Genomic DNA, 22453 nt, shown 5'->3' on the forward strand with positions numbered 1-22453 from the left:
GATCGCTTGCGTCCTATTGAAGTTTAATCCGCGTTAATTTGCATTGTCAATGTGATATCTAAAGCTTTATTTCAACTTAAGGGTACCACGCCTAGAGAGATTATCCGTACAAGATGGATAAATTTGACGGATCCGGAATGAATCCCAACCGGCGACAAATTAAAAAATAATGTGAATAAATTCGTCAACTCAAAGTAAAACAAATTAGAAAACAAAACATATATTAGACATACACAGCATTTAGTATGATTATATATTTGTTAAAAAAAGTATCCAACATATCCCAGTGGTTAGGAAGACGAAGTAGCAGCTTAGAACAGTTGGCCGCTGGTGCCTTTAGGTTGTGCAGTCTCTCTCTACCTCTCTCTTTCTATTGAAATCGACGATGAAAGTCTTGTAACTTGTCACAACTCCTTCGAAATGAGTTCCCGGAAAAAGCGATCCGCGAATTAATTTTTCAGTTGAAGACGTTCGAAGGTAGGCTATATCTGTATAAGTGTATAGTGTAGTATATGTGCGTGCGTGTGATGTAGCAAGCGAAGCAAAGATTGATCAGTGGCCTGGTGGTGATGCAGACCATCGCAAAGGTTCTAGTTAAAAGGTTTCAAGTTAAAGGTTTAAGGGTTGTCACGTTATTTATTTCTCTGAATAATACAGTACAGTACAATACAATAAAAATAGTGATACAAAATTATTTAGTTTTTTTTTTATGCGAGATGAACTCATGTTCACTTATTACTTCGTAAATCGGTCGAGTTTGTTGCCGGTAGTACCGCCCGGAACGATGTAAGCGCACGAATGACACTCACAGAGTGTTGCCAGCGTAGAAATAATCGTACCAATTTGGGGTAATTAAAAATTATTTTTTTGTGTTGAAATTGTTGTGGATATTTTCTTTTTATTTTATTTTCAATGTAAATTGCGTATTTACTTATATTTACTTATTAAGATAATCGAAATAAAATTATATTGTTTTTTATTTTAAAATTAATTATAGTTGTTATGAAATTACAGAAGCGTTGGGATATTTTTAACAGATTAAATAAATTTAAACTTGTCATGCTATCCTGTCAACAGTTGTTATGACTTTAGCCGATATGTGGGCATACAACAGCTGCACACAGGCTTTTTCTATGGATTTTCAATAGGAGCGTTTAAGGTTAGCCTACATTTAGAGCCTTTTGACGACTTAAATTCTTTCGTATATACATTAATTGTTATTGAAGTAAGTTACATGTTATTAGAAGAATATGTTGATATTTTTCTTTGAGGTTTTTACTTACTATCCTTGTGCTTAAATTTAATCGGTATACCGTTCACAAAAACAGCTGCGAAAAAATACTATTACAAGAGATTTCATATTTTATATTTGGCTTGCCTTTTGATATGCCACAAAATTATATTCTAAGTTTCTGGAGTTTGAGACCTACAAGGTAGACAGACCTACAAGGTTGAAGGTAGACCTCGTTAAGGTCTGTGAAAGAGGCTGGATGTAGGTCGTTTCCATCTGGTCTTATTAGAAATCTTTGGGCGGGCCAATGTCCAGCTGTGGACATGCTATGTTTAAAATGATGATGATATTTTGGTGATCGATGATCAATGTTTCCTTCACTGGCATTTAGCAATTAATCTAAAACGAGTTGGTAGTCGCGGAGTAAAAAGTATTAGCAAATATCTTCTAACTTAATATGTAAATTTGAGACTTGAGAATGAGACTTATGAAATTTGGTTCTTTTGGATCTTATTTGGGCGTATTATATGATCACTGTATTGTTGAAAAAACTAATAGAATATCAATTCGTTTTTTTTAATGGTTACTTTAAATTTAAAAATTCCTTATTAAAATATAGTATATTATACATATTATAGAAGTCAAGTTGAGTCTACCATCATCTGTTCGGATGATGAATGCTATAGACCTGAAAAAATAAGCGAAAGGAACTCATCTGGACTACAGTTATTTTAAAAATAACACACAGTTACATATTTAATTAAATTTGAATAACCTGTTGGCGACATCATTCCTAATGCGTGGCATATCTTAGGTTTTGTTTGTCCGCATAAATAAACAAAGTTATTCATTTAAATACACTGAAAAGACATGGTGTTAATGCAATGAATAAAAATATAGTATGCTTCTAATTTTAATCTAAAAAAAAATTAAATAAATCATTTATGGCACAAGGTATACGTAAAGTACCTGGCGATGAATATTGCACATCGACCTTTGGAAAGAGACAGCTAATTTTAGCTTCCTAGTGCACTATCTCTGTCTCACACTACCTTTGTGACGTTTTGTCAGTCGTGAAACAGAGATAACGCTCTATGAGTGTATATGTACAATATAGTTCCACAAACAGTTTCATAGCTGCCACTGGAGAGATTTAAAACAAATATTAAATTAATGGTGAAAAAAGAATATTATTGTATCCAATAATACTATACTGATGTTAATGCGTGGAAGTATTATAAATGTTGTTGTTGCTCACTCAGGAAGCTAATCATTGTCGCGCAATCTTTATAAAACTATATTTGTAAAGAGCAACTGTTGAGTTTCTCGTCGGCAAACAGCAGAACTGCCTTCCGAGCCGGTGGTAGCTTCCTGTAGGGACAACATTGCCGACATTTATTGTTGATTGACGATTCGAAAGTGCCTGTAATAGCCTATTCGAATATGGAATATTTTGATTTTACAATCTTGGAACACAAACGTTCTTTGCAATTTTTTTTAATTACGGAAAAATAGCTCCTTGAAAATTATCTTGTATCCTATTGTAAAAGTGTATACACAATGCCCATAGAAAGAATTATTAATGCTATGAAGTTGAGTCTTCTGGAATTTACATGGGATTTCAAACTTCTTGGTAAAATATGCAATTATATTGTGAAAATAAAATATACAGGATGGTTGGGTATGCATGTAAAAGCTCTAGAAGGATTAATGCGTAGGTCGTTTACTGTCAAATACGGTACACCCTGTAAATAAATTAATGGTTTCAAGACTAATAAATAACGTAAAAATAATATAATAAGAAAAAGTGTAATTAAAACTATTTTTTACTAACTGTCCTTGCAGATTTTTAACTACAAAAAGATACTGGCCTGAAATATAAGGACATATAATAATGGAAATATGAACACAGGCAAAATGTTGAGCTCTGACTTATAGGTAGACGTCACTTAATATTAATGTTTTTATAATATTTGTTCAACACTTACCCCGTGGGAGTGCGAGGCAATATACTGCAGAGTAAATTTAAAGATGCTGCGAGAATGAAGTTGAAGAACCGAGACGAGAATTTATAAAGTAAATTCGAATTATCCCCGGCGCGTGAAACGTCACATAGCTTGTGAACCAGAGTCCTTCTCCCGGGCAATGGATGTAAACTGCTGTGACTGGTGTGCATTGGAATGTTTGTTATAAAAACAAAGGTCCGCTGAGCCGATAGCACGCTTACACGATCTCACGTAATTAAGATGTACCGTGTCCCGCCAAGTGTTCAAATATTTTTTATTGTATTGTAATTTATGTGACAGTACAAGTGTTTATATTTAAAAAAAAATATTTAAGATATGTGGGACGCGAACATGCAACTTTACAATATATATAATAACATTGAATCAATTGAACCATATGGCGGAAACAGGTAATTAATTGGATTTTAAGATTCCCCACACTGGCAACACAGACAGAGTGCGCCACTCGTCGCCGCGGCAGTATGCTGTCGCCTCTCACGCGACTCGTGTATAAACAAAACATTTCTTACCTTATGTGTTTATTATTACATATTGTGCATATACAAGCTTTGTTACACCTTAAAAAAAGTGTTACAACACGCGATACAGTGTAAAAAGTTATAAAGTACGCAGTGAATGTGTGAATTTGAAAAATAAAACCGTTTAAAATTATAAATATTTGAGAGATCATCGTGAAACGTTGTGTTTGAACTCAAAGTGTTCCACTGCCGGTTTGTGTTGTTAATAAAAAGTGTTGTTACTTTGTGATTCCGTTTCTAACCTGCGTAGTTTATTCGCAAACTGACCGTCTTTACTACACACATATAGATATACATATGTACAGACTCATCACTGTATATCTTAAACTGTATGACCTGGAGACTTGAAAATTAGTACAAATATTCCTTTAATCGAATATATATCAGCTAAGAATGGATATAAGGATGCGTACATTAAAAACGTATCCAGAATTTATTTAATAAAATTACATTTATTAAACTAATTTCGCGAAATATTGCTTATATTTAAATGCAATATCTTTAGTGTAATCAATATAGACTTTACTTTATAGATAGTTAAATGCGTATTGAGTAACAGCTTGTCAAGGTCACCTCTCAACGGCCGAGACAGTCCACGGAGCGTCCTCAAAACGGTCTTAAATTTTCACGGTCTTTTAATCTGGTGATGTGTTTCACTGTGTTTAAAGTGGTAGAGCGTTGAACTAATATGGAATATTAAAATATCGTTGAAAATGTTTTATTAATTCGACTGCCTAAATGCAATTAAATAAAACAATGTCAATGTCACAAAGAAATATAAATATAAAATTGTCATCATGTATGTCAGTAGACATTCGAAGTATAGGTATATATATATACATATGTTGCGACGTTTTAATTAAATCTGTTTATAGTAAAGAAAGCAAACAATGTAACCAAAGTTTTAGATGAACAATTTAATAAATAAACACAACGTAAAAATGACTATGATTCACAGTTGCATTGATAAAACCTTATGCGGTGATATATATTATTAAGGCTTCATTTGCATTGGTTTTGCTGCGCCAATGACATGATTCCGACCTCCAATATCATTTACACCTATTCGGTTGTATGAAATACGAAATAAGTATTTATTTTAAATTAAAATGAGGTAGAATTAGTAACCCTTAATAGCCTGATTAACGAAAGTGATTTTTTTTAATATTACTGTGTTTGCTTGAGGGTCTAGATGAAGGGTAAAATAGATTTTTTTTTAAATTTCGTTGGAAAGAATATTATACAACAGTAAAATTCGTACAGCCAACCTATAAAAAAACTAATAGTAATGTGAACATTCGGTTTAAAAGATTGGTATCAAAATTGAAACTAGGCTATTAAGGGTTAAAGAAATTAGGCTTCCTTAATGCATATAGACACAATTAGAATTGTTACTCCCTCGCACAATATACAATACCCGGCGATAAATATTGCACATCGACGTTTAAAGAAACAATCGGCTAATTTCGACTTCGTAGAACACTATCTCTGTCTTACACTACCTATGTGTTTATTCGATTGTCTCTTTCCAAAGTTCGATGTGCAATATTTATCGCCGGGTGCTGTAGCTATTTCATCTATATTTAGTGCTTGCATATACATATGGGTCGAATATATAGAAAGGCATTGTTAAATTAAAATATATTTTAAATAGGAGATTAATCGAATCGATTTATATCTTAATTTTTTTATAAGATTCAGAGTAGATTCCATATTAGAGATGCATATTTTATACGAGTTCCGTTAAAACCGTACAAAACAGTAAACCGGTTAAAAACATCGAATTTCCCATCTCTACGTTGCAGCGGTATTCGTTGACCTACTTGTGTATTGCAGTGTGACGTCACGGCGACGAATTCGTGGAACCCGGTTCTCCTTTCGCTTCCTATTCCCGGGTCATCCCGTATATAACGAGATATAAAGTGTGAAAAAAAAATTATGGCATTATCGACTTGTGATCTTTGACTTTTTTATATTACAATGAATAATTTTGGCGGTAAAATTGTTTTATAATCTATATATATTTTTATAGCTCAGTATCCTCGGGTTGTTTCGTACGTGTGTTGTGTCGTGTGGGTGAAGTGTGAACAAATAATAACATGGCATTCGCGGCTTGTGATCTTTGGCTAGTTTTTTTTTTAATTTAGCTTAAACATTTTTCGCGGTAAAATGTTTTATTATCTATATTTCTATGTGTTTAGTTTGAATTCTCGTAATTTTTAAAGGTAATAAATCAATTATTAGTTTTTATTAAAAACAAATCATAGTGGTATAATATATTTGTGTAGAATTTTTTTTGGCGAAGATAAGGCGGTATAAATGGCTTTCGATAGATGAAAAATAATCAACTAAGAAATTATGTTTATATTTTATTCATTTCAACTTTTTGAAGTTTTTTTAAGAAAATAAACGGACTAATTACAAACATGATTATGGAAGAAATATCATTTATTTTTTATTTTTTTTGTTAGACTACGAAATTTTGGCATGATATTAAAAATATAGGAATAATGACAAAACGATTTTTTGTATTTTAGTTTTCTTTTTCTTAGCAATAGATTTTTTTTTGATATTAAAATTTTTACATTATATATATAGTAACAGAAAAAATATTTTAATCATATTTTTAATTGAAATTTCTTTTTCATTTTCGGAACATTTTTTACATTATTAAGTAAAATATTTTTTTGTGTAATTTTTTTTAAATATATAATACCGTTATTAAAAAGGCCAATTTGTTTATAACATTCATATTATTTATTTATTCTTCCGAATCAATTTCAGCTTCGAAGCAATAACCATCTGTTAAAACGCACTTTTGACAACGCTTTTTACACTCGGTCTAGTCTTTAAGACCTTCAACATGGTTTCTATCTCCATAATCTGTCCAAATGGCGTCTAGGAATTGGCCTTTTGAGTTTGCGGAATAGCCAAAAGTCTCATGGAGCCAAATCAGGCGAATGCAGTGTCGCCAATCAAGGCGTGACTAATTTAAAACACAAATCATCTATCAATATGTTTTGGCTGAGCCAAATATTCCAGCTTTTAACATACAGACACTTTGCAAATGTTATAGACAGTTCTACCAATCTATGAAAAAAAATATACCCGCATTCCTAATGCCTGGAAGTTTTAACCCTTCTTTGCATGATTTTTACAATTTTTTTAAAATAAATCAGGGTGATGTAATTAATGCTCTAGATTAAAGGAAAAATATTTAAAAAAATCCTAGTGTGAATAAAAATATGTATTATGTAAAAAACAATATGATGGAAATTTACATCATCATGCAGTTTCACATATTTAGCCCGGTACTAAATAAATAAAAAAAGTTGTTTACTTAGTCTTCTTTTTTTAGTGATAATTCAAAAAACAATAATTATTTTATTTAAGCACCAATTGACGCCACATTTATTACACGAAATTGTAGAATAGCCTTTACATTTGGGAAATTTGCACCGGGGTGACCCACCTACTTTTGGTCAATGTTCAGCACCATCTTTTCTTATGTCTTTTGGAGGTGGTGGAGCTAGAGAACCTTTTCTTTTTTTGATTGTAATTCTTCTTCTAGTACACTGTTACCAAGACGCCCTCTTTTAGCTGCCTTGGTGGTTCCTTTGTTGCATAGCACAAAGGACAATTCATTTCTGAATTGGCCCATTGTAAGCAGACTCTTTTTAGGTTCATCACTTTCTTGAGCATTTTTTTTATAAACAATCCAAGAGTTTATAATAGCAAGATCAAATAGATGAAAAAAATACGCAAATACCACTTTTTAGACCCCATTTTTATATGATTTCTGCCCAAAAAGCTATCCATGAGATCTACTCCTCCCATATGTTTATTGTATTCTTGGACAATAAACGGTCAAGTAATATCAGTATGTATACCAGTATGATCTTGTGCTAGGAAATTTGATTACTGGCATGTATAATAATATACCAAAGAACTTATACAAATCATATTCTGTAAATGATATAGATGAACTGGGATTACTCTGTTTTTTTTTATAAATTTGTCTCCTTTAGTAATGTTTTGATAAAATCTTAAGTGATAAAATGGTTAAAACATTGATATGGAGTTTCTAGGTGTGATAGACCACCTGAAGCAACAGAACTCCCCAAGAAAGTAATTTTATCTGTGTCACACACCAAGATTCCTTTTTTTCCAAATCAAGTTTCTTTTGTCAAATGGAAAACTGGATGGAGACTGCAAATTAGATGAATTTGATGTGTGAGTGGGTTCTTGATCGTCTGGTTTTACAAGAGGAGGTTCAACGTCAGCAGTTTCATCCACATCGTCATCATCATTCTCCTCCTGCAACACTTATAATTTCATCAGCATCGTGGTTTTCATCATCGGAATCTTGGTCATTAAGGCCATCTTCTGAGAGCCAACCGCCTTATAACTTACAAAGATAATCTGCAATATCTCTTTCATTCAAGTTTCCCCAAAAAACAACATAAAATAAACATTTACAAAAAAAATTCCCATACATTACAAGTGAAGTTACTGCATAGTGATGTAAATTTCTATCACAACGTTTTGAGAAATTCATTTATAGTGTTTTGATATAAATTGTACATAAAATAACAAAAACATGAAAACAAACCTTTTTTCCACTTATTTTCATTTTTTATTGTATTTTATATCTCCGTTTATTTCCATAAAATAATTTAAAATCTCGCTCCTTTCTTCCAGTCTCAACAAACAGCAGAATAACAAATTCTAGGTCTGGTAATTCACAGTGACCTTTGCTATTTTTCGACAACCGCGTTTTATTGTACGCAATAGTTGCTTAAAAAGTTGCGAGCAACAACAAATTTACGTTACAAGGGTTTTGAGTATCTTTTTTTGTTGACTAAATGTTATGATGGAAATTTCCATCACCATGCAAAGAAGGGTTAAATGACAATTTCTCCTTACTTTTTAATACTATATCTTTAATATATAAACATACATATGTCTTGTATATAGTATGTTAAATCACTCTCATATAAATATTACAGTAATTAATTTTGTACTTTTTATTGCACATTCTCTGCCAACGTGGTCGTTTAGGCCTATTAAAAATTATAAATCTATTTAAAATTTTACTAAATTGTGTTTTTGCTTATATACTTTCATCTCTTACTTAAATGTTACTTGGTTATAACAAAAGCCAACTTGAGCCAGTATTTATGGAATTAATTAACATCAGTCAGCATTGACCGATACGGACTGGACATGACATGCGATTTTTTTCGGCGCAGAATGTGTTAAAATATTTTTGCAAAGGTAATAAGATCGCAGCATTGGTGGGGGCTTGATTATTGATATATGAGTCACTTCGATATCAAACCTTATTCCATTTGGTGGAATGCCAAAAACTGACTGCATTCGCCAACGGAATTACTCAAGGTTTTTCAGTAGGGCGTGAAACCATTTAGTTAGCAACTGCTATTTATATTATACAGGGTGGTATTTCCAGTGCGTTCAAAAGGTGAATATATAGCTTGTGTACCAGCGAAAAGCCTTTACACCCAAAATCAATCACTCTGTATAAATATTTTAAGTGTTTTAAAACTAAAAAGTGCATTACTATATTTATATTTCTTTTATTTTATTGTATAAAGAAATTATAAGGCTCAAAATAATACAAAAGAAGTTTACAATATTGTAATAAGATTTAATAAATATATACATGTATATTTATAAATGTTACAATATAAATATCAGAAGCTAAAATAAACTTTTTGTAAAACTGTGATTGAAAATAAAAATGAATTTGTTTCTATTGTTTACAATGAAATGAATGCTGTTAGTCTTAAAACTTTCACAGCTTCATCTGACATGAGTTATCAAAACAAAATGATCTGTGAAGTATACTGTTTATAAAATGTAAATTCTTTATGCATCCATCCAAATCAATTTCATCACCTTTAAAGTGATCCTTGTCAGATAAAACACAGTTTTTACATTCTAAAATGGAATATAGCCTTCAATACAAGTCAAAACTGTGTTCCAACATTCGCCTTTTGAGTTTACTGAATAACCAGAAGTCGCAGAGACAAATCATGTGAATATGGTGGTTCGGGAACAACTGAGTTGGAGATAATTTCATGTTTGGACGAATATTGTATGATATGTGTATTGGCAAATGTTATAGCCAGTCCTACCTACCTAGGAAAAATAGATACCTGTCTTATGCCTGGAGATTTAAATGACAATTTCACCTTAGTTTTTGATTACAGTAGCACGACTTTGTCAAGCTAGAATCAAATGTTTCTATCTGTGAAAGTATTTCCGTCTAAGTATATATATATATATATATGTATATATGTATGCATATATTTATATATGTATATATATATATATGTATGCATATATTTATATATGTATATATATATATATGTATGCATATATTTATATATGTATATATATTTATGTATATATAATATATATATATATGTGTATATATATATATATTATAGCACAAGGGTTAAACTCTTGTAGAGTACATTTTCAAATTGCTTCTCTCAACAATCAAAATGCCCCACTGTGGGGCATGGGAAATACTGATATATGTATAGTATAAAAAATATAGTACAATAGGATCACAGATAATGTCAAAAAATATTTGTGTTTCAAGTGTTACTATACTAAATAACTTCATAAAAGACAGCACACCTTGGGAATTGTATTCGCCTCCAGGCAATTTAACTTAGTTTAGCTTAGTTTAATAGCATTAAATAATTTAATATTTTTTAATACTAGCTGTGCCTGCGACTTTGTCTGCAATGAATGTTATAAATTATTTTTCTTTTTAAGAATTTATTTTAAACAAAAGTATCATAACTTACTTCTTATTGCAAAAGTCCCCTAAAACTTTCAAATTGTATTGTTAATATGTATAAATTTAAGCTGTATTTACTCATAAGAGAAAATTGTGTAAATAATGAGAAACTCTGTCGTGCCTCGCAGCTGGGAGAAGAAAGATCCGTATCAAATAGCGACAACCCTCTCACAACTGTCTGTGTTTAGTAAAAGCGAAAAAAAAATATTGCAAAAAAAAACACTGGCGATACAAATTATAATTCATAATAAAGAAAAAGTAGAAGTCCCGTCAAAATTTGTTCAGCCATTTCAGAGATTAGCCTGAATAGACAGAAAATTAAAAAAGTGTATTTTTAGCATATGTATTATATATATATTCATATGAATATAGTAAAAAGTTATTTTAACATTACAAACAGACAATCCAATTTTATTTATTTGTATAGATATACATAGATAGTCCTTCAGAGTTTCTTTTACCTGTCCTCGGGTCTGAGGTATTTCATCCAAAGAGATGGGTTCACTGAACTTAAAGTCGAGAAATGTAATCCATAGTATGTTGAATAAAGATTTTTCTCTAATTATATAACAGTTATAAAACATATACATGTATATAGTTAACTGCATCATTGGCAAAACTGGCCAAATGCCAAGGTTCAGCACTTGATCCGCTCAAACCATATTGGCCATTTCAATGTAAATATGAGAATTTTAATTAAGCAAATTTAAAAATTTCATCAGACTAAAGCCTTCTAGGTTTTATAAGCGATATTGTATGTTGAGTATACATTGCCTTGTCTATTTTGTATACAGGTTGATTGGTTTTAGATGTTATTGCTACAAATTGCTTTAATAATTATTAATAAAATAGGTGATTTCAGTATGATATCTAAAACAATCTGGGAACACAAATTTGCTCAATGACTCATACTATTATACATACAGGTGACAGTGGTTGATTATAAGTGTAAAAGATATGAGATGAATGTATAGATCATTTGTTGTTAATAAATTTATGGTACACCCTGTACAAAAGTTAATGGTTTCAAAAATATTATAATAAAAAAAAACATTTTAAAAATTTGTATTAAAAATATTAAGATTAAATATTGTTTACTATCTGTTCGTGGAGATTTTGTACTGCCAGATGTTATTGCCCTGTAGCATTAAAATAGAAAAAAAAAATAATGTAACATATTTCAAAGTGATCTCTTTATACATACGAATACATACGAATTTAAATTAAAACAACTCAAAATAAAATTTTGTATCTGTTATGTAAAATATACGTAACATTAAATAAACTATAAATAAAATAACATAAGCAATAAGTCAATATTTTTAGTGAGAAGGATGAACCTGATGCTTTAATAATAAATTATCAACATTTGGCTATAATTTTGTAAGGGTTGATCTTAAATCTCCTCGGCTAATGATGTCCAGTCTGTTTCTTTTTTTCGTTAGGAGATTGCACTATCGTGGACCCCCATTTTCATTTCATGGACTCCCAAATTTTTTTTCGCTGACGTAGACCCATTGCAGGTTGTCATAGACCCCTAGGGGTCGATATAGAACACTTTGGGAATCACTGTTTTAATTGAATAAAAATCTGAAATTAAAAATGCCGGCGCATTCATCCTCGTTTATGGCCAAATCTTTCACCACGCAGGCCGTTCGATTGTGGAATGATTTACCGCTGAATATAACACGTGCTAACTCGCTGCCTATTTTCAAGAAAAGGGTTAAGAACCATTTACTAGACCTGTGATTATCTATCTCTTAGTTCATTTCTTTTTCTTCTTCTGTTTCTTTCTGAGGCAAGTGCGATCGAACCAATACTGATCGAAGTCAGTTAGATGTTTTTATTTATTATTGTATTATATTTATAATTTGTATTAAACCTTATTTATTATAAGTATATATGTTGTATACGTATGTATGTTTATATGTTTAAGTATGTATTTATATGTTGCTTTGTTTGTAAATATGTATTTTTTGTACACGTAAACTACCCATTATTTTTTTTTAATGACCCCCGCTATTGGAGGCCTCTCCTACCCCTAATTAGTTGGGATCAGGGTCTTTGTTTACAAATAAGATTTTCAGATCTTTCATCTTTATTCTTCACTCACTGTCATTCTTCTTAATTTATTTTATTCTTACCTTATTTCCATCACAATATATTTCATACTACCCATTATTAGTACTTATACCTTTTCCATACTATGGTTGTCTGTAAGAGATTGCCTAGTGTGATAAGACCGCCCATTGTACATTTTTGTGTATTATTGTAAAACTTATTAAATGTATCTTAATGTGTACAATAAAGAATAATGAATAAGATTTTCTAGAAATTTCTAGAAAAGTACATACTAAGTACTGTTTACGTAGGTTAATTACATGTGTCTGCAGCGTTGGTCATCCATAATTCCATGCCTTGAACATTGAAGGCTTTTATGGTGTGGTGCATTAATTTTTTAATGCACGCGCACTATATTTTCGAGGAAGTCCGGTATATAACGGAACGTGTGGTGCCGTATGCTGCCTAGTAATATAGCCTTGACTGCAAGTCTAGATTAAAACCGCCGAACTCTGAAAGACATTTATACTGAACGCTATCGTGTATGCCTTATGTATATATATATATATATATACTAGCTGATTCTGCAAATCCCGTTATTTTGCGAAAAAAATAATAATTAACAAATAAAAAATAAGGGTTGATCGTAGAGGGGTGAAAATTTAGGGTTGTATGTATTTTTGTATGCTGTATCATAAAAATATAAAAACAAAAAATTTCGACAAAAAATTAAAAAAATTTTTTTAGGTGTGGACCACCCTTATCACTTAGGAGTATAGAAAATAGATAGTAGCCGCTTCTCATACCTACTGAATACGCAAATAAAATTTGGTAAAAATCGGTCGAGCCGTTTCGGAGGAAAACGGTAACTATCATTGTGTATATATACATATACACACATATATATATATACTAGTCATACTTATATGTTGTTTCTCTTCGGGATATTACAACTGGTTGAATGGAGCGGATATCCTGTTGAGTTTTCAATCTTTTACGTCCTGATGGAAGTGTGTTTATATATGTTGTTTCATTTTCAATTGGAATGGCAGCTTCCATGAATATCTCAGCCATAAGATGTTTGGATATATACCCTCCGTCATTACTTTTTAATAGTACACTAGTAGGACCCCCATTTTCATTTCATGGACCCCCAAATTTTTTTTTCCCTGCGTAGACCCCTTGCAGGTTGTCATAGATCCTAGGTGTCGATATAGACCACTTTGGGAATCACTGATCTAGAGTACATTGCTTTTTGAATCATATAAATATTGCTTGCCCTTAGCTTTTCATGAGCATTTTCCCAGACCCTAGTGAAACTGTGAAATTCGGCCGGGTATTCTCGCATAGGCACATCTCTTTCGCCCGGCGTTAAAAGTGTTAATAAAATAATCGTGTCGCCGTCGTATCGTGCGCTGTAAACGACACGTCCCAGTTTAGCATAGCCTTAACAAATTTGTACAGCTCCTTGCTACGATGATAATGGTTCATTGTATTGTCAGCCAATGCCTTCACGTGCCGTCTGCGTGTCACCTTTGCGATGGTGATCTGTTCTACCATCACGTATCCCACCATAGAGATATGTTAGATATTTAACATGTCTGGCTACGGTGCTGAGATAGGTAATGCTCTCCATCCATCACGAGGCTCAGGGGCTGGAGAGCGAGGCGATCATCGTTGTCCGTCTTTTATAAATAATGTAAATGTTTTGATATTATTAGATAGTATGATGTAAGTAAATAGGTACTATCAGTGTATGTGTTGAGATCCCCTATCGTGGACCCCCATTTTATTTCATGGACCCCCAAATTTTTTTTCGCTTACGTAGACCCCTTGTAGGTTGTCATAGACCCCTAGGGGTCGATATAGACCACTTTGGGAATCACTGCTATAAAGCGATGAATATATAGTTTGTTTGTATTAAATTTTTAAAGGTTTGACTCCTATAGCCAATCGTCTTGTATATATAAATAAATGTTTGCTTAGATTTATATAACAGGCTGTCATGTAGTAGTGTGGTATTATGGTACGAATTAGACGATACTGTTCATCATCTTAAAACTTGTTAGTGTGCAGTGGCAATCATATATAATTATTGCACAAAGTGTGAATTATATAAGATAGCAAGTCTCATTCCTCTACTTTTTATTATAGGCAGCTAACAAGTACTTGAAAGAAAAGTTGAGGGGTACTAAAGTATTCCTTCCACCCCAGAGCCTATAGTAGACACCGCCAACAAATAAAAGAAATAAATCGTCGTTACTAGGCTGACTCATATTGTGGTATCAGCTGGGTCCGGAAGGTGCTTCTCGTTGTCCTTACTCGGGGTCACCAGTGTAGGAGTGGTCGTGGTACTGTGGCTTCTTGTTCTTTGGTAGTTCGTCGGTTGTATCTTGTTCGTCGATCGCTTCTTGTTCGTCGATTGCTTCTTGATCTTCAGTTGCTTCTTCCTGCGTTGACCGCACCTCCGCTAGCCCTTATAATGAGCGCGGAGACTCTCAACAGCGCGATGCAGATTTTCGTTGCGTCTACTGTGGCGCCATCTGTCATGTATCTGTTTCACTGCCGCCGCCGCCATGCGATTGACGGTCACGTGGGTAAGAGCTTGGCGTTTGAGTGGCGCGCGATATGCACGCCACACAGTGCATCTTAATTCTGCACTCACTTTTATATCTCACAGCAAATAAAGCATTGAAGTTAATTGGAGGTACAGGCCTCCCCCATAAATATCTATAGGGGATATATAATCGCCACTGTTGACAGGCTTGTTGGCGATAAAATTGTGGTGATATGGTACGCAGAGAACGTTGCTGTCCATCATGGATGCACAGACCGCGGCCCGCGGGTCGAATACTGGTGGTCCGCCGACAGCAAAAATAATACTCTCGTACATTCGAAAACATATTGATTAAATATCGATTCTATTCCAGAATAAAACCAAAAAAAAATTAATCACCTATACTTCTGGTGGCCGGCCCGCCATCAGTTCATGATTTGCCCGAGTGGCCCCTAGTCTTAATAAATCTGTGCAACCATGATGTACATTCTATATAACTAATGCAAAGTGTTTTATGAATGTATTCGGGAAATCGAATCCGCGATATACGATTGAAATCTTATTACTCTACCACTCGGCTTAACCCTTAAATGCATAATGTTTCAAATCTGCAACATAACACTTAAATGGTATAAGTACCAGTGTTGTATAGCTGCAATATAAGGTTTTCAAAAAAAAAATTAATTAAGTGTAAGAATATTATCTAATATATAAAATTCTCGTGTCACGTTGTTCGAACTTGAACTCCTCTGAAACGGCTTGACTGATTTTTACCAAATTTAATATGCGTATTCAGTATGTCTGAGAATCGGCTACTATCTATTTTCTATACCCCTAAATGATAAAGGTTGTTCACACTTAAAAAATATATTATTTTTTTAACGAAATTTTTTGTTTTTATTTTTTATGATACAGCATACAAGAATACATACAACCATAAATTTTTAACCCTCTACGATCAACCCTTATTTTTTATTTGTGAACAAAAATATCAAATTTTTTTGCAAAACAACGTTTGCGGGATAAGCTAGTACATATATAAAAATATTTTCCTCTGTATTGTAGTGTACCTATTTGCAAGATATATATTTTTTAAAACTATAAATAAAAGTCGTGCATTTAAGGGTTAGTGGTTCATTTATATACAGTAATACCCCGTTTTACGCGAGGGATACGTTCAAAAAAAAATCGCGTTAACTGAAGTTCGCGTATAACGAGGTTTATGATTAAACATAGTAAAAAATTATAACAAAAAAAATACAAATCATTTTAATCGATCACTTTAATTCTAGGAACACTTTATGCAACACATACTCTTATTTTTTACGGAAAAATACATCTATTGTATTTTGGGTAACGTTTTGTTTACGTTCTTGTAAAATACGTTCATAACACCCAACACTGTTTTTAATTGTTTGACAGATGGTCAAGACACCATAGAGAAGTTGATGACTACATTATATTTATACGCACTCTTTCGCGTAATTCGAGGCATTTGAGCGCGAAATTTTCAATTTGCGTTATAGTGAAACCGCGTAAAGCGGGGTATTACTGTATGTGTAAATAAATAAATGGAAATTATTTAGTTTTCCAGCGAAAGCGAGCCCAGAGCAATCTGTGGAGAGGTTTATACAAGGCATTCGAATTCTCACCAACCTAGCTCTAGCTTCCATCTAAACCTAACTTATCTGGCACACGACGAGGTCACACAAAAACGAACTCTACCGTCATTGTAGCAAAGTTCAAATTTAACTGTCTCGTCGGAAATTACGCAACTTTCTCTAAAGATGCCTTCATACCAAAATCAAATGTTATTCCAAAGTGATAGAGTCGATTTTGCGATGTCGGAGATATTCGCGAAGTTACAAAGATATATGTACCTACGGGGTAAGTGTTTAGGTTCAAATTCGGATGCACTGGATGCGGGGTCCCGCGGGGGGAGGTCCTCGTATCGACCACGCCGCGGAAGGTCAAGTGTACAGGCTGTGTTTTGCAAGACAAGACATACACCGTCGCCGAACAGCTCATATGACTGAGGTATCAGATATACACCAATACCTCACTTTGCGTCGCGGTTACGTTCCAAAAAAAACACGACGCAAATTGAAACGCCGCAAAGTGAATTAAGATTTTCTATAGCAAACCGTGTAAAGATCGAAGATAGGTTCCAGGGTCACGAAAATACAACTTCTTAAAAAGAAAATTGAACAATGTAAACATTTAAATAACAAAAATAATATAACTCTGCCAATAAATAAATTGGAAAAATATTTACCTTTTTTGTAACCAGAAACAACGCGTAAAAATTTATATAAATTTATTATTCTCTTTTAAAAAAAGCACAACACACTACGTAATTGAAACTGAACTCAAAAATTAGCAAAACAAAGTGAAAATAAAACTATTCAAATTGTGTTGATTTTTAGTTAGAAAGGGAATCCCCGAGTTTTGATGACATGGCGCAATTAGAAACAAGTGTTTTGAAAAATAAATTTACAAAAAAAAAATTAAACACTCGGACCTAAAACAACGCAACCTCGAAAATCTAACGACGCGCAGTGAAAATTAGTACTAATTAAGCAGCGACGCAACTTCGAAAAAAACGCAAAACGAAACGACGCAAAGCTAGATATAGGATCCCATTGTAAAAACTTATATGCCCATAGAAATATTTACTTATACGTTAATAATTCAAACTAACAAGATATATATTTATATACAACATGTTGTCGTATATATACATATGAGGGAGAAAATAGAAACATTATGATAGAAATATGAATGGATTGACATCGACAGATTACAGTTGTTGTATGGTTAGGGGAACGACTTTTAGGATGTATTATTTAAAGTTGTGGATGTATATTCGTGTGTTTTTAGTTGGGATCAGGGTCTTTGTTTACAAATAAGTTTTTTCAGATTTTTCATCTTTATTTTTCACCCACTAAGTTACAGGCTTTCTCCATTTCCATTAGAATATGTTTGAAAAGTGATTTATCATCTTTCGATGATATTAGCAAGGTTGTCTGTTTACCATATGGTCGGCCACCTGTTCCGTACACTATACCCTGTCCACTGTTACTTCAAGAAAAATAGAAGAAATCTAATTTCATGGTAATTTATATAAGTACCCACTATTTTGTTGTACTAACACGACAGACCAGGATATACATGTTATATATATGTAGTGTATTAATTAAAATATTTATTCTTTATTACATCTTGCGAAACATGAAACGAATTTAGACGTTATCGGTTTCTTAATATTATGTCTCAATAGTTCGCAAAGATTGTTACAAATTCAACTTCGCTCTTACCAAATAGTTGCCAAACGGCTCGCCTCGCGGGAGGGAGAGGGCAGAGGGCAGAGGGCGGCCGGGAGGTACGCAGTAATTACATTAAATATATATAGCGCAGTAATTAGAGGCGACGTGCGATCGTCGCGTGCACTCCTTTTGCGGTAGCGCCGAAACGATAGGGTGACCATGATATTTGTGCAAAAATAATATATTACAAACTATAAAAGTAAAAAAGGACCAAGTGATGTTACATCGATTAGTGCCAAACACAGAGTTAACTCCTGAAGATGCCCTGTGGAGGGGTGAAACGCGTGTAAATATTTTTAATATCTTTATTGAAGTAGATATTTACATGCGGTTTTAAATCGTCGATTATTTGTAACATTACAAGCAGCAAGCTGCCACCAGCTCGGAGCTGATCTAACAGACGGACAGAAACTCAACAGTTGCTGTTTTTTAATCAAATTTAAATGTGCGTGTACATTATAATATCTTGTTGACTCTGTGTTTGGCACTAATCGGTGTAACATAACTCCTGAAGATGCCCCGTGGAGGGGTGAAACACGTGTTGAGTGAATTAACGGTGGCGGTTGTGTGATTCGCATTGTTTGCCGTATGCAGCATTTATCAGCGGGCTGGCGGGCGGTGCACTTTGTTGCACGACTACCACTGCATGTGCGGAAGTGGCTGAATATTGGCCTTTTTCTTACTTAGGATGGACTTCCGCGAGGTAATGCCTGATTTCATTAAAAACTATAATAGGGCAGTTTTACCCTAGCGCTACTGAGATTTGATGATAGAATATTAATATAAACTTTGAATTGGTGTAAAATAACTAACTATTTTAAATTAAATATGACAGTCAAAGAGTTATAGGGAACGGTACGCAGAGAGAGAAAGAGAAAGAGCGATTTAGTTATGCAGATAGCACACTAGGGTCGTTTGAAATTAAAAAAATGTCTGCCGCTTGCTTACGTAAAGCGTCCATTATATTTCAACGCCGTGATGAATTATAAAACGTTGCCACTGCCCACAAACAAGTTTTCAGAGTATGGAATGTCATACTGCAATTGCCAGCCCAAGGTATTTCCCCTTATAAGTGTCTTTGGGGGTAGGTGTATGCCTTGCAGTGTGCGTTTATGTACCGAAACGACGGCGATGGTGTGAAAAGATATTAATTTGTAAATTTCCTGTAATAAAACAATGTTTCCCACCAAGAAACAGGGTTTAATGACATTTAATTATAGATAAAATACACGAGCAACAGTTCAAACGTGATATGCGATGTTGCTAGAAGTAGTCTTATTCACTTTTAATGAATGAAATTAATGTTTTTAATAAAATTTGGCAAAAAATTATTGGAATACCATTTATAAAATCCTAAAAGCGTTTTAAATACATTATTATTATATTTATAATAATAAACGAATATTTAAATGACAAGAGTCTTTGGCAGTGATGTTGTCTGGTTGTTTTGATTTAGGATATATCTGATAAAGTGTATAAATATTCTGTCTTAAACTTTATTAAAATATATGTTGTAGTGGAGTTTCTTCTTGCTTCTACACAACTATAACACCTTGCGAAGCAGAGTAGAGTCAATAATAAAATAGATAATATGTTGACGATCAATAACAATTCTATTAAAAGTTCCAATAGTTGAATAAACGAATTTTTTTATCCAGTGCAAAATAAACATGACTTGACTTTGGATCTAAAGATAATAGTACTAATTGTATATCAAGGATTTGATTTTTCATTAAATTCCCGTAGTTGTATGTAACCACTGATATTAGCAGGAATTGTCCAACAAGCAACAGCGTATGGTCACCCTAGCAGAGAGATCGCAGTCCGACGGCTGTCTAGAAGGCAGGCCTATGCACCAACTTCTCTAACAGACTAAACGTATCAGAACACGCATGCTCCGCGGGACTTTCAAAAACCATATATATATATATATATATATATATATATATATGTGTGTGTGCGTGTGTGTGTGTGTGTGTGTGTGTGTGTGTATACGTGTGTGTATGTGCAACTAAAAATTATACGAAAATATTATAATGTATTGTACCACTTAAACATTACACATTTTTCTCGTCAAATATGATATACACATGATGTAAATATCTCAGCAGTTGTAGCTCATCGATAGAGGAAAGAGTCTTGCGATAGATTCAACTCCCGAAATAGAATCTTATATAATTCACACTTTGTGCGTTAGATATATAGTATTTAATGGAATCAGGCGTTACCTCGCGGAAGTCCATCCTAAGTAAGAAAAGGACCAATATTTAGCCAATTCCGCACATGCGTAAAAATTTATATAAATTTATTATTATCTTTTAAAAAAAAGTACAGCACGCTACATAATTGAAACTGAACTCTTAAAATTGGCAAAATAAAGTGAAAATAAAACTGTATTCAAATTGCGTTGATTTTTAGTTAGAAAGGTAATCCTGATTTTTGATGGCATGGCGCAATTAGAAACAATAGTGTTGCCATCTTTTAGAAAAAAAATAAAGAATCGAACCCAAAACAACGCAACCTCTAAAATCTAACGACGCGCAGTGAAAATTAGTACTAATTAAGCAGCGACGCAACTTCGAAAAAAACGTAAAACGAAACGTCGCAAAGCGAGGTATTTGCGTATATAGTCCTTGCCAGAGATAGACATGTCATATATTTCTAGATTCTACCAACGATTTTAGCGTAGTCGTCTCCATAATCAAAAGTCTCCAACATTTAGTAATATATGTTTTTAATATTTACACATTTGCCTACTCGATATCTTTCACAACCTTGAAATTTCGTACTCAAAATTACAGTGCATAAAAAGTGTTAATACATAAATGAATAGACAATATATAGTTGTGAACAATTATGTAATTGAGTTTTTGGGACGAAACGCCTCGGTGAAGAGCAACAGTGAAGACATATAAAAGTTTATAAGTTCAAAAGACGGGCTGGTGAGGTGATTGTGGTGGTGAACAGAGCATGAAGGCATGGCGGGCGCGCGGGCCCCCGGCGCGGAGCCGCCGCGCTCCACGGCGTACTACTACGCAGACCTGGAGCGGCTGAAGAGAACCAACGGCCGAGCCGAAGCACCCGCCGACACAGATGACGCCCAAGACGCCCGCCCACGTCAAGAACCTGGAGAGACCTACTCCACCGCCGGCACCTTCCCCATGCCCGAGCCCAAGGAGAAGGAACCTCTGCTAGCGGAACTGGAAGTAGTGGGCAGGTTGCCGCTGACACAGCTGGACTCGAGCTCCGGCGTACGTCGCAGCAGGAGCTGGTATCTGTGCTGCCCGAACATCGGCGACGAGGAGATCTCCAGGGAGTCCTCGTGGCGGTACTCCAGTCTCCGTCCGGTGACGGCGCCGCCGGCAGCTGGACAGAACCCGATGCTCTCGGTACGTGCTGGACGAACAGTTCATAACAGTTCCATCCTCATCATCCACTCTGGCAGTACGCCTGGGTTTTTTTATCATCATGTCAACTTAGACCCTCCACTGCAAAAAGCATGAACAACTGGCGATCGTCATCCATCATCATGTTTTAACCTTTTAAGTGCCATAAGGACCGCCGGCTACCTCACGATACCCAACAATAGGTGCCGTGAGGGCCGCCGGCTACCTCACAATTTTTCATCTGTACATCTAAGGAACATTATTTTTTTCCGACCCTCCGGTAATTATTAGCTTCATTAGGCACCTAGCAACTGGATCACGGGATGGTATACGATTTGCAGCATGTTTTAGAAGCGGTTACCATGGGCGCCAATGAGACCGCGGGCGGCCTCACTTTTTATATAAAATTTACATTAGAATATGTATATAGAAACCTTTCTTTGTATTAAATTCGCAATTTATTCATATTTCAAAGCTGGCTTTTAAAACCTATCGTGTTTTCTGTGTTACAA

General features: G+C 33.9%; 1 protein-coding gene across 1 annotated transcript in view; it reads left to right on the top strand.

Moving 5' to 3' along the window:
* Window positions 1-3733: 3733 nt before the first annotated feature.
* The window catches only part of LOC137927470 (uncharacterized), a 37192-nt gene continuing 18472 nt past the window's right edge, over window positions 3734-22453 (top strand). Inside the window, 2 exon segments of the mRNA XM_068771282.1 lie at window positions 3734-3968; window positions 21357-21944. Coding sequence (XP_068627383.1) covers window positions 21534-21944 — 411 coding nt within the window. The 5' untranslated portion in view covers window positions 3734-3968; window positions 21357-21533.

This window comes from Battus philenor, unplaced genomic scaffold (assembly GCF_028537555.1).
Source record: "Battus philenor isolate CCGP_79_NKW_IND1 unplaced genomic scaffold, ilBatPhil1.0.hap1 SCAF_30, whole genome shotgun sequence".
Taxonomy (NCBI): Eukaryota; Metazoa; Arthropoda; class Insecta; order Lepidoptera; family Papilionidae; genus Battus; species Battus philenor.